The following is a 13,690-nucleotide window of genomic DNA, read 5'->3' as shown; positions in this document are numbered from 1 at the left end:
GTAATAGACACAATACTCGGTATAGAAGCGCACATATACTATTAGTCACAGTATCTATGGGTTACAGCACAATGTAACAGACACAAACCTCGGTATAGAAGCGCACATATACTATTAGTCACAGTATCTATGGGTTACAGCACAATGTAACAGGCACAATACTCGGTATAGAAGCGCACATATACTATTAGTCACAGTATCTATGGGTTACAGCACAATGTAACAGACACAAACCTCGGTATAGAAGCGCACATATACTATTAGTCACAGTTTCTATGGGTTACAGCACAATGTAACAGACACAAACCTCGGTATAGAAGCGCACATATACTATTAGTCACAGTATCTATGGGTTACAGCACAATGTAACAGGCACAAACCTCGGTATAGAAGCGCACATATACTATTAGTCACAGTATCTATGGGTTCCAGCACAATGTAACAGGCACAAACCTCGGTATAGAAGCGCACATATACTATTAGTCACAGTATCTATGGGTTACAGCACAATGTAACAGGCACAAACCTCGGTATAGAAGCGCACGTATACTATTAGTCACAGTATCTATGGGTTCCAGTACAATGTAACAGACACAAACCTCGGTATAGAAGCGCACATATACTATTAGTCACAGTTTCTATGGGTTACAGCACAATGTAACAGGCACAAACCTCGGTATAGAAGCGCACGTATACTATTAGTCACAGTATCTATGGGTTCCAGTACAATGTAACAGACACAAACCTCGGTATAGAAGCGCACATATACTATTAGTCACAGTATCTATGGGTTACAGCACAATGTAACAGACACAATACTCGGTATAGAAGCGCACATATACTATTAGTCACAGTATCTATGGGTTACAGCACAATGTAACAGGCACAAACCTCGGTATAGAAGCGCACATATACTATTAGTCACAGTATCTATGGGTTACAGCACAATGTAACAGACACAAACCTCGGTATAGAAGCGCACGTATACTATTAGTCACAGTATTATGGGTTACAGTACAATGTAACAGGCACAAACCTCGGTATAGAAGCGCACATATACTATTAGTCACAGTATCTATGGGTTACAGCACAATGTAACAGGCACAAACCTCGGTATAGAAGCGCACGTATACTATTAGTCACAGTATCTATGGGTTCCAGTACAATGTAACAGACACAAACCTCGGTATAGAAGCGCACATATACTATTAGTCACAGTTTCTATGGGTTACAGCACAATGTAACAGGCACAAACCTCGGTATAGAAGCGCACATATACTATTAGTCACAGTTTCTATGGGTTACAGCACAATGTAACAGGCACAAACCTCGGTATAGAAGCGCACATATACTATTAGTCACAGTATCTATGGGTTACAGCACAATGTAACAGGCACAAACCTCGCTATAGAAGCGCACATATACTATTAGTCACAGTATCTATGGGTTCCAGTACAATGTAACAGACACAAACCTCGGTATAGAAGCGCACATATACTATTAGTCACAGTATCTATGGGTTACAGCACAATGTAACAGACACAAACCTCGCTATAGAAGCGCACATATACTATTAGTCACAGTATCTATGGGTTACAGCACAATGTAACAGACAAACCTCGGTATAGAAGCGCACATATACTATTAGTCACAGTATCTATGGGTTACAGCACAATGTAACAGACACAAACCTCGGTATAGAAGCACACATATACTATTAGTCACAGTTTCTATGGGTTACAGCACAATGTAACAGACACAAACCTCGGTATAGAAGCGCACATATACTATTAGTCACAGTATCTATGGGTTCCAGTACAATGTAACAGACACAAACCTCGGTATAGAAGCGCACATATACTATTAGTCACAGTTTCTATGGGTTACAGCACAATGTAACAGACACAAACCTCGGTATAGAAGCGCACATATACTATTAGTCACAGTTTCTATGGGTTACAGCACAATGTAACAGACACAAACCTCGGTATAGAAGCGCACGTATACTATTAGTCACAGTTTCTATGGGTTACAGCACAATGTAACAGGCACAAACCTCGGTATAGAAGCGCACATATCCAGAGGTGAAGCCTACGACAATACACGTCCAGTCTGGCCTTCCTGTAGAACTTCTGTACAATGGAGACAAGAGGAAAACATTTAACTTTTAAAGTACATATATAGTACATGGCACCATAATTAAAAGGTAACTTTTCTAAATGAATTAACTAATGGGGTTATAATTAAATATATCTATATTCAAATGAGAAGTGAAAATCTTTCTGCACATTCAGAAGAAAGAGCAGTTATACAGCACATGTGAGGCAGCTCCACTTTTCCTACATGCGCCAGACCCTCCCCTGCTGATTGCAATACTTTACTTTCTTCTCAGGCATACGTATAGAGAAAAGGAAATGCGGAGGGTAAAAAAGGAACGGCACAGAATCACTCATTGCAGGCCGCTGCATACACAGATGTGATATATTCCCTGCAATGCTCCCCTCAGTAGGACACACACCTAGTCACATACACAGTTACCTTTTCTGGCTTGTCAGGGGATACATAGAGCACTGCTGATATATTCCCTGCAATGCTCCCTCTCAGTAGGACACACACCTAGTCACATACACAGTTACCTTTTCTGGCTTGTCAGGGGATACATAGAGCACTGCTGATATACTCCCTGCAATGCTCCCCCTCAGTAGGACACACACCTAGTCACATACACAGTTACCTTTTCTGGCTTGTCAGGGGGATACATAGAGCACTGCTGATATACTCCCTGCAATGCTCCCTCTCAGTAGGACACACACCTAGTCACATACACAGTTACCTTTTCTGGCTTGTCAGGGGATACATAGAGCACTGCTGATATACTCCCTGCAATGCTCCCTCTCAGTAGGACACACACCTAGTCACATACACAGTTACCTTTTCTGGCTTGTCAGGGGATACATAGAGCACAGATGATATACTCCCTGCAATGCTCCCCCTCAGTAGGACACACACCTAGTCACATACACAGTTACCTTTTCTGGCTTGTCAGGGGATACATAGAGCACTGCTGATATACTCCCTGCAATGCTCCCCTCAGTAGGACACACACCTAGTCACATACACAGTTACCTTTTCTGGCTTGTCAGGGGATACATAGAGCACTGCTGATATACTCCCTGCAATGCTCCCTCTCAGTAGGACACACACCTAGTCACATACACAGTTACCTTTTCTGGCTTGTCAGGGGATACATAGAGCACAGATGATATACTCCCTGCAATGCTCCCCCTCAGTAGGACACACACCTAGTCACATACACAGTTACCTTCTCTGGCTTGTCAGGGGGATACATAGAGCACTGCTGATATACTCCCTGCAATGCTCCCCCTCAGTAGGACACACACCTAGTCACATACACAGTTACCTTTTCTGGCTTGTCAGGGGATACATAGAGCACTGCTGATATACTCCCTGCAATGCTCCCTCTCAGTAGGACACACACCTAGTCACATACACAGTTACCTTTTCTGGCTTGTCAGGGGATACATAGAGCACTGCTGATATATTCCCTGCAATGCTCCCTCTCAGTAGGACACACACCTAGTCACATACACAGTTACCTTTTCTGGCTTGTCAGGGGATACATAGAGCACTGCTGATATACTCCCTGCAATGCTCCCCCTCAGTAGGACACACACCTAGTCACATACACAGTTACCTTTTCTGGCTTGTCAGGGGGATACATAGAGCACTGCTGATATACTCCCTGCAATGCTCCCTCTCAGTAGGACACACACCTAGTCACATACACAGTTACCTTTTCTGGCTTGTCAGGGGATACATAGAGCACTGCTGATATATTCCCTGCAATGCTCCCCCTCAGTAGGACACACACCTAGTCACATACACAGTTACCTTTTCTGGCTTGTCAGGGGATACATAGAGCACTGCTGATATATTCCCTGCAATGCTCCCCCTCAGTAGGACACACACCTAGTCACATACACAGTTACCTTTTCTGGCTTGTCAGGGGATACATAGAGCACTGCTGATATATTCCCTGCAATGCTCCCCCTCAGTAGGACACACACCTAGTCACATACACAGTTACCTTTTCTGGCTTGTCAGGGGATACATAGAGCACTGCTGATATATTCCCTGCAATGCTCCCTCTCAGTAGGACACACACCTAGTCACATACACAGTTACCTTTTCTGGCTTGTCAGGGGATACATAGAGCACTGCTGATATACTCCCTGCAATGCTCCCTCTCAGTAGGACACACACCTAGTCACATACACAGTTACCTTTTCTGGCTTGTCAGGGGGATACATAGAGCACTGCTGATATACTCCCTGCAATGCTCCCCCTCAGTAGGACACACACCTAGTCACATACACAGTTACCTTTTCTGGCTTGTCAGGGGATACATAGAGCACTGCTGATATACTCCCTGCAATGCTCCCTCTCAGTAGGACACACACCTAGTCACATACACAGTTACCTTTTCTGGCTTGTCAGGGGGATACATAGAGCACTGCTGATATACTCCCTGCAATGCTCCCTCTCAGTAGGACACACACCTAGTCACATACACAGTTACCTTTTCTGGCTTGTCAGGGGATACATAGAGCACTGCTGATATACTCCCTGCAATGCTCCCTCTCAGTAGGACACACACCTAGTCACATACACAGTTACCTTTTCTGGCTTGTCAGGGGGATACATAGAGCACTGCTGATATACTCCCTGCAATGCTCCCTCTCAGTAGGACACACACCTAGTCACATACACAGTTACCTTTTCTGGCTTGTCAGGGGATACATAGAGCACAGCTGATATACTCCCTGCAATGCTCCCCCTCAGTAGGACACACACCTAGTCACATACACAGTTACCTTCTCTGGCTTGTCAGGGGGATACATAGAGCACTGCTGATATACTCCCTGCAATGCTCCCCCTCAGTAGGACACACACCTAGTCACATACACAGTTACCTTTTCTGGCTTGTCAGGGGATACATAGAGCACTGCTGATATACTCCCTGCAATGCTCCCCCTCAGTAGGACACACACCTAGTCACATACACAGTTACCTTTTCTGGCTTGTCAGGGGATACATAGAGCACTGCTGATATACTCCCTGCAATGCTCCCCCTCAGTAGGACACACACCTAGTCACATACACAGTTACCTTTTCTGGCTTGTCAGGGGATACATAGAGCACTGCTGATATATTCCCTGCAATGCTCCCCCTCAGTAGGACACACACCTAGTCACATACACAGTTACCTTTTCTGGCTTGTCAGGGGATACATAGAGCACTGCTGATATACTCCCTGCAATGCTCCCTCTCAGTAGGACACACACCTAGTCACATACACAGTTACCTTTTCTGGCTTGTCAGGGGATACATAGAGCACTGCTGATATACTCCCTGCAATGCTCCCTCTCAGTAGGACACACACCTAGTCACATACACAGTTACCTTTTCTGGCTTGTCAGGGGATACATAGAGCACTGCTGATATACTCCCTGCAATGCTCCCCCTCAGTAGGACACACACCTAGTCACATACACAGTTACCTTTTCTGGCTTGTCAGGGGGATACATAGAGCACTGCTGATATACTCCCTGCAATGCTCCCCCTCAGTAGGACACACACCTAGTCACATACACAGTTACCTTTTCTGGCTTGTCAGGGGATACATAGAGCACTGCTGATATATTCCCTGCAATGCTCCCCTCAGTAGGACACACACCTAGTCACATACACAGTTACCTTTTCTGGCTTGTCAGGGGATACATAGAGCACTGCTGATATACTCCCTGCAATGCTCCCTCTCAGTAGGACACACACCTAGTCACATACACAGTTACCTTTTCTGGCTTGTCAGGGGATACATAGAGCACTGCTGATATACTCCCTGCAATGCTCCCTCTCAGTAGGACACACACCTAGTCACATACACAGTTACCTTTTCTGGCTTGTCAGGGGGATACATAGAGCACTGCTGATATACTCCCTGCAATGCTCCCTCTCAGTAGGACACACACCTAGTCACATACACAGTTACCTTTTCTGGCTTGTCAGGGGATACATAGAGCACAGCTGATATACTCCCTGCAATGCTCCCCCTCAGTAGGACACACACCTAGTCACATACACAGTTACCTTCTCTGGCTTGTCAGGGGGATACATAGAGCACTGCTGATATACTCCCTGCAATGCTCCCCCTCAGTAGGACACACACCTAGTCACATACACAGTTACCTTTTCTGGCTTGTCAGGGGATACATAGAGCACTGCTGATATACTCCCTGCAATGCTCCCCCTCAGTAGGACACACACCTAGTCACATACACAGTTACCTTTTCTGGCTTGTCAGGGGATACATAGAGCACTGCTGATATACTCCCTGCAATGCTCCCCCTCAGTAGGACACACACCTAGTCACATACACAGTTACCTTTTCTGGCTTGTCAGGGGATACATAGAGCACTGCTGATATATTCCCTGCAATGCTCCCCCTCAGTAGGACACACACCTAGTCACATACACAGTTACCTTTTCTGGCTTGTCAGGGGATACATAGAGCACTGCTGATATATTCCCTGCAATGCTCCCTCTCAGTAGGACACACACCTAGTCACATACACAGTTACCTTTTCTGGCTTGTCAGGGGATACATAGAGCACTGCTGATATATTCCCTGCAATGCTCCCCTCAGTAGGACACACACCTAGTCACATACACAGTTACCTTTTCTGGCTTGTCAGGGGATACATAGAGCACTGCTGATATACTCCCTGCAATGCTCCCCCTCAGTAGGACACACACCTAGTCACATACACAGTTACCTTTTCTGGCTTGTCAGGGGATACATAGAGCACTGCTGATATACTCCCTGCAATGCTCCCCCTCAGTAGGACACACACCTAGTCACATACACAGTTACCTTTTCTGGCTTGTCAGGGGATACATAGAGCACTGCTGATATATTCCCTGCAATGCTCCCTCTCAGTAGGACACACACCTAGTCACATACACAGTTACCTTTTCTGGCTTGTCAGGGGATACATAGAGCACAGCTGATATATTCCCTGCAATGCTCCCCCTCAGTAGGACACACACCTAGTCACATACACAGTTACCTTTTCTGGCTTGTCAGGGGATACATAGAGCACTGCTGATATACTCCCTGCAATGCTCCCCCTCAGTAGGACACACACCTAGTCACATACACAGTTACCTTTTCTGGCTTGTCAGGGGATACATAGAGCACTGCTGATATACTCCCTGCAATGCTCCCTCTCAGTAGGACACACACCTAGTCACATACACAGTTACCTTTTCTGGCTTGTCAGGGGATACATAGAGCACAGATGATATACTCCCTGCAATGCTCCCCCTCAGTAGGACACACACCTAGTCACATACACAGTTACCTTTTCTGGCTTGTCAGGGGATACATAGAGCACTGCTGATATACTCCCTGCAATGCTCCCCCTCAGTAGGACACACACCTAGTCACATACACAGTTACCTTTTCTGGCTTGTCAGGGGATACATAGAGCACTGCTGATATACTCCCTGCAATGCTCCCCCTCAGTAGGACACACACCTAGTCACATACACAGTTACCTTTTCTGGCTTGTCAGGGGATACATAGAGCACAGCTGATATACTCCCTGCAATGCTCCCCCTCAGTAGGACACACACCTAGTCACATACACAGTTACCTTTTCTGGCTTGTCAGGGGATACATAGAGCACTGCTGATATACTCCCTGCAATGCTCCCTCTCAGTAGGACACACACCTAGTCACATACACAGTTACCTTTTCTGGCTTGTCAGGGGATACATAGAGCTGTATAAGTCAAATAATTGGATATGATCGCTGTACAATTATCTGACGATATAGTCGTCTATGGTCGGATGACTTGTTACGAGGATGCTACTTTGCGTCGCACAATCCAAAGCACACAAATGCGAATCCATCACACACACACACAGACGCACATATGCGAACGCATACATTAAAAAGGGTTCCCACACATTATAGTTAATAACCAGTGTTAGAATACAGTGGACATGTCATGTTTGGTAACATACTAAATCCCTGTTCATTTGCAGACATCAGTTTCTATCGGTGAAGGATTCGCATCTTGCGTTCGCTAGTTATGGATGATTGGGAGTTATTGTATTAGAATGTTATTACTTGTATGCAGTGTTGTAGCCAGTATTAACCAGTTGTTCGGCGGGAAACTACACAATGTGACTGTTGGAAGACTGAGCTATACCCCTGATGACACCGTATGAACCGACCAATGACCAGATTGATCAGAAGCAAGAACCAATGAGAACTTGTCAATTTGTCTCTTTAACTCTGAAACCTGTAAGATATATAAGCTGGTGTCCTGACCTCAGTGTAGGGGACATCTTCTATGCGACCGCAGGCTTCTGGATTGATGACTGTATACTGGGACCAGTGCGCAAGCGTATGTATCGGCTGTACTATTTTTGTTGCTCTTTACTCTAGTTGTTAAATCTTACATCATGTTACTTTTTACATAAAAAACTTTTTGTGCTTTGGAACCACACGATTGGACAGGAAAGCAATTCTTTCTTAGGCGACTTGCAGAGCTAAAGAGCGACTAGCGACTGTTAGGAATTAATAGATGGGGGCTCGGCCTTGAGGTTCCGCTACTGGAATATATTCAAAGCGACCGGATTTCGGTTCCTCATCAAAGGGTGGACACGTCACATACGGGTAAGAACGCAATCTGTTTAAAACCTGTTTTGTACTCTGTGTTGTGAAACAGAATATCCGTTTTTGGGTGATCTAAGGAACGCTGATTAGAATCCAGGGACAAGAGAGAAAAAAGTCTGTTTCTTTTATTGTCACTTTTGCGCTGCAATAGGCGATTCGCAAATAGCATATGCATCTTCCCTGTATTACTGCCACATTTTAAGCAATCATGTTGATAGTCGTGTATCGCTTGTTAAAACCTCTGAATAGGTATTGCCACGAGGGAAAGCATTTTTCTGGCCAGAAAACAAAGGTATATGAATGTGAACGTATGCTTGTGATGTGATAAGGGAAAAGAAAAACAAAAAAGGTTTTTCTTCACTGTCGGAGCGAAACAGGAGAGACCCGGTAGGTGTCTGGCGAGGCAACACGACTACCGAGTAGGTATACACAGCAGGTATACTGGCAGCGAGAGCAGGGATTTCGGTTCTCGACGAAAACTAAGTGGTTTTCGGCAGACACGCCCAATAGTAATCGCAAAGCTTATTGATAAGGTAGTATCTATAGGCGAAGCGATTGGACCGCACAGTTGCGTACACACCGCATGGTTGCGTATAAAAACTGATTGTGACTTGGTGATGTGTGAGAGGGAATCAGTGGCAAGGTTAAGTGTTATTGGAATACTTAGATGCTATCAGTGAAGAGGAACTCAAAGTAGGAAGCTGTCGGACGAAGCTTGTGAATTTGTCCGGTGAGCAGGGTATTAGCATAGACTAAAGTCTGTTTCCTCATTGTGTAAAACTGATATAACACGCTTAGCGCTTGGTTGTGTACAGTGGGAGGAAGTGAGTGGACGCAGTTTGTTTAATTCGTCCACCGGTCGAAATCTCTAGCGAAAGTAGCAAAAGCGTTATCCCAGATGGGTGCTAAACAGTCGCTAGGGATGGACGAGGAGATGCTGCTTATGGAAGGGCCGGTATATAATGAATGTGAAATATGGCGCGTATGCTACAGCGTACTGCGACATATGGGTCAAGATGACCAAAGGATGTATGAAACCCTTTTCCAAAGTTGGCAGTTTTGATTCGGAGGTACTGAGTAATGTTAGAGATAACATATGTTTAGTCAAATTTTTGAAGAAAAGAGTGAAGTATAATGATTGTTTGAAGTTGTGGCAGCACAAGGGGAACACGTGGCACGGTGGTGTATGCACGCCGCAAAGCAGCGTACTCACACCATTAGGCAGCGTGCACACGCAGCAAAGTAGCGTGTTCACACCTCAAAATAGCGTACGCACGTGGCACAGTAGCACGCCGCAAAACAGCGTACTCATGCCGCAAAGCAGCACGCCACCAGGTAGTGTACCCACGCTGCAAGGAAGCATTATCGCGCATAAAGAAGATAGCGCATGCACACCTCTGACCGCCCTATGTGGTTGGAGGTAATAATACAGCAGATACCAATAAAAAGTAACATCCTGTTTTAAGGCATTTTTAAGGTAATGTTCCTGAAGAAGATAATGTACCCACTGTAAATTCAGCCATTGCCTGTGCTATTAACATGCAAAAAGTACCCCGCAGGTGAGGAAGGGGAGTGGTCCCCCCAGCAGAGGCAGCAGCTAATATTGGTGAGATGAGGGTAATAAGTAAGGGTTATGTTACTTCACATGTGTTGTCGATCAAAACAATTAACATTTTAGATATGTAAGTAATTGTAAGTGTGTGCCAGCCTTAGCCATTGTGCAGTGTGGAAAGATCAGGTGTCCTTGTTACAGTAAATACTGAGATTGGGATATGTATTAAGCACTGGCTTTTCTCTGGTCTCCCTGGAGGATTAGACAATAGATTCATTTGTTGTAACAAGAGGTTCACTTTGATCAAATCACACTTGGTAGAATAGACCTCTTTATGATGTCATGGCTGCATTGCCACGAGGCCCACCATCCCATTCACAACAACACAAATCCCCCAACACACACACACATGTGCACACACACATGCACAAATAATTATTTTCTCTGATAGAGTGTGAAGAGCAATCTATCTCTGGACCAGTAGTTGGGCCGGAAGTGCAGGTGAATAATTAATATTCCCTTAAAATATACATACAGTATATCATGTATCCCCCCCATACACACACACGTTTATACGTCACACACATACAACCATGGTATATCACTCCATTTCACCATGCAGCATATCTGCAGTGAAACGTGTGCATTAAGGTCACATAATACCCATTGGCACATGGGAGAATTCCTAACACTGTAAAACAAATTAATACTTTTAATTTATTTCCTTTCTAAAAATAGTCATACATTACTAATGTGAGGTCGAGAAAACTAAAATGATTTCAGAATGTTTTTATTAGCTCTATATTTTGAGCTACGCTACTTGCACTATACTGTATGTACATTAGTAATATAGTCATTGTGAAAAGCTATTTTATAATAATCTGATATTTTCTCGATTGAATTAAAACAAATGTTATTTATTTTCTATCAATCACAAATAAGAACACAAAACGAAACAGACATGCAGCATAGGAAACAGACATGCAGCATAGGAAACAGACATACAGCATAGGAAACAGACATACAGCATAGGAAACAGACATACAGCATAGGAAACAGACATACAGCATAGGAAACAGACATACAGCATAGGAAACAGACATACAGCATAGGAAACAGACATACAGCAAAGGAAAGTACTATGTAATATAGTGGCCTCTCTCTTTGCTTGTCGCTTGTACTCCTCTTCTGTCACATCCATCTCTATGGGTTATTGTAAATATGTTATTCAGGCTGAAACGTGCCTTGAGCAGATGAGGACAATAGGCATAGGTAGTTTTGTTAAAACTTTGTGATATTGTGCAAGATCGTAATATACCATATGTCCTCCCAGATAATGTATACTATGTTTGTGGAAGAAGGGCATATTCTTGGTTATCTCCGAGTTCCAAGGGTTTATGTTTTATAGGTAAATTGGTCCCAGAGGTAATGACCCTTACACATTACGAAATGATTGGTAACCATAAAACCGCACCATCCCCATACACACACAGTAAGAACATCGTGACAAAAGAAATATGATCCCTGGTGAAGAACATATAGCCACACAGTTGATTAGTGAAACAACTGGCTTCCAAATTTTGGTAGCATTAGATCCCACCAGGATCACTCGGGGAACTTTAAATTTTAGATATATCCAAGACCTGGCTAAATTAATAGACAACGTCACCAAGATGTATGATGAAACTTTCAGGTATACTGGTAAGGAGCTATAGGCTTATAAAAAGGAATTGGTACAACATAGGCTAATGTTAAACTACCTGACAGTGTTTCTGGTGGATATTGTGTGAATTTGGCCACCCAATTTGGTGTCAAGTGTTGCACGTACATCACCAATAATACTGATGACCCCAAAGAGGTGACTGACAGGAAAATGGATGAAATGCTACAACTGAAGTGGGAATTTCGGAAGGACCATAATACTTCCTTGTATGAGACTGAGGTAAAGGTAGAGAGATGGTTCTCATGGTTAAACCCTGTCAAATGGTTCGCCGGTCTGGGAGAGTGGGTACCCGAGATGGTTGCTAGTGTAGGTAAGCTTCTTATTCTTATACTTGTTGTCATCTTAGTAATTGGTTTATGTGTCAGATGTGTTCTTACTGTGGTAAAATGTGGAAAATGTAACACCAAGTTAATCGTGAAAATGAGATCATGATGGTGGTGAGTGGTGGTGATATAGGTACTAAGGTTGACAAAGAACTGCATTGCAATCCTGAAATTGAATGTACCATCAGATAATAACATGTGAATAGGCTTGGTCATGTATGATAAAATATTGGAAATGTTCCGTTAAACATCCTAGATAATTTAGTCTCACCCCCCCTCCCCCCCAAACTTCCTTTATAGGTTTGATGAGGTCCCGCATCTTACCAATGGTCCCCTATAGATCCGCTGAGTGTGTATAAGGGTTGTTTTACCCATTCTTGAAGCACATTATTGACGGTTCAATGACCGAATTGTGTCATACCGTATAGAACATTAGATAATAATTTATTATGCATGTCTAAGTAGGTTAAGAATAGAATGTGATAGTTTTATGATTGCTATCAAAGGGTGGACTGTCAAAGTCAAATAATTGGATATGATCGCTGTACAATTATCTGACGATATAGTCGTCTATGGTCGGATGACTTGTTATGAGGACGCTACTTTGCGTCGCGCAATCCAATGCGCGCAAATGCGAATCCATCACACACATACACAGACGCACATATGCGAACGCATACTTAAAAAAGGGTTCCCACACATTATAGTTAATAACCAGTGTTATTAAAGGTTTTGTTAGCTAATAAATTACGATGTAATATTTACTTAAAAGAGATCTAAGGTTCAGAATACAGTGGACATGTCATGTTTGGTAGCATACTAAATCCCTGTTTATTTGCAGACATCCGTTTCTATCGGTGAAGGATTCGCATCTTGCGTTTGCTAGTTATGGATTATAGGGAGTTATTAGTTAGAATGCTATTACTTGTATGCAGTGTCTGTAGCCAGTATTAACCAGTTGTTCGGCGGGAAACTACACAATGTGACTGTTGGAAGACTGAGCCATACCCCTGATACCGTATGAACGGACCAATGACCAGATTGATCACAAGCAAGAACCAATAAGAAACTGTCAATTTGTCTCTTTGTTAACTCTGAAACCTGTAAGGTATATAAGCTGGTGTCCTGACCTCAGTGTAGGGGACATCTTCTATGCGACCGCAGGCTTCTGGATTGAGGACTGTATACTGGGACCAGTGCGCAAGCGTATGTATCGGCTGTACTATTTTCATAGCTTTTTACTCTAGTTGTTAAATCTTACATCGTGTTACTTTTTACATAAATAACTTTTTGTGCTTTCGAACCACACGATTGGACAGGAA

The 13,690-nt window shown here is 43.7% G+C and overlaps 1 protein-coding gene across 1 annotated transcript in view; it reads right to left on the bottom strand.

The window, feature by feature from the left end:
• LOC148502558 (rab3 GTPase-activating protein non-catalytic subunit-like) overlaps positions 1 to 13,690 on the bottom strand; it is a 242,351-nt gene that overhangs the window by 105,447 nt on the left and 123,214 nt on the right. Inside the window, exon 6 of the mRNA XM_088449690.1 lies at positions 2,057 to 2,132. Coding sequence (XP_088305816.1) covers positions 2,057 to 2,132 — 76 coding nt within the window. The remainder of the gene's footprint in view (positions 1 to 2,056; positions 2,133 to 13,690) is intronic.

This window comes from Taudactylus pleione, unplaced genomic scaffold (assembly GCF_031769625.1).
Source record: "Taudactylus pleione unplaced genomic scaffold, aTauple2 ptg000491l, whole genome shotgun sequence".
NCBI classification, from domain to species: domain Eukaryota; kingdom Metazoa; phylum Chordata; class Amphibia; order Anura; family Myobatrachidae; genus Taudactylus; species Taudactylus pleione.
This window is presented reverse-complemented; position numbering and strand designations above follow the sequence as displayed.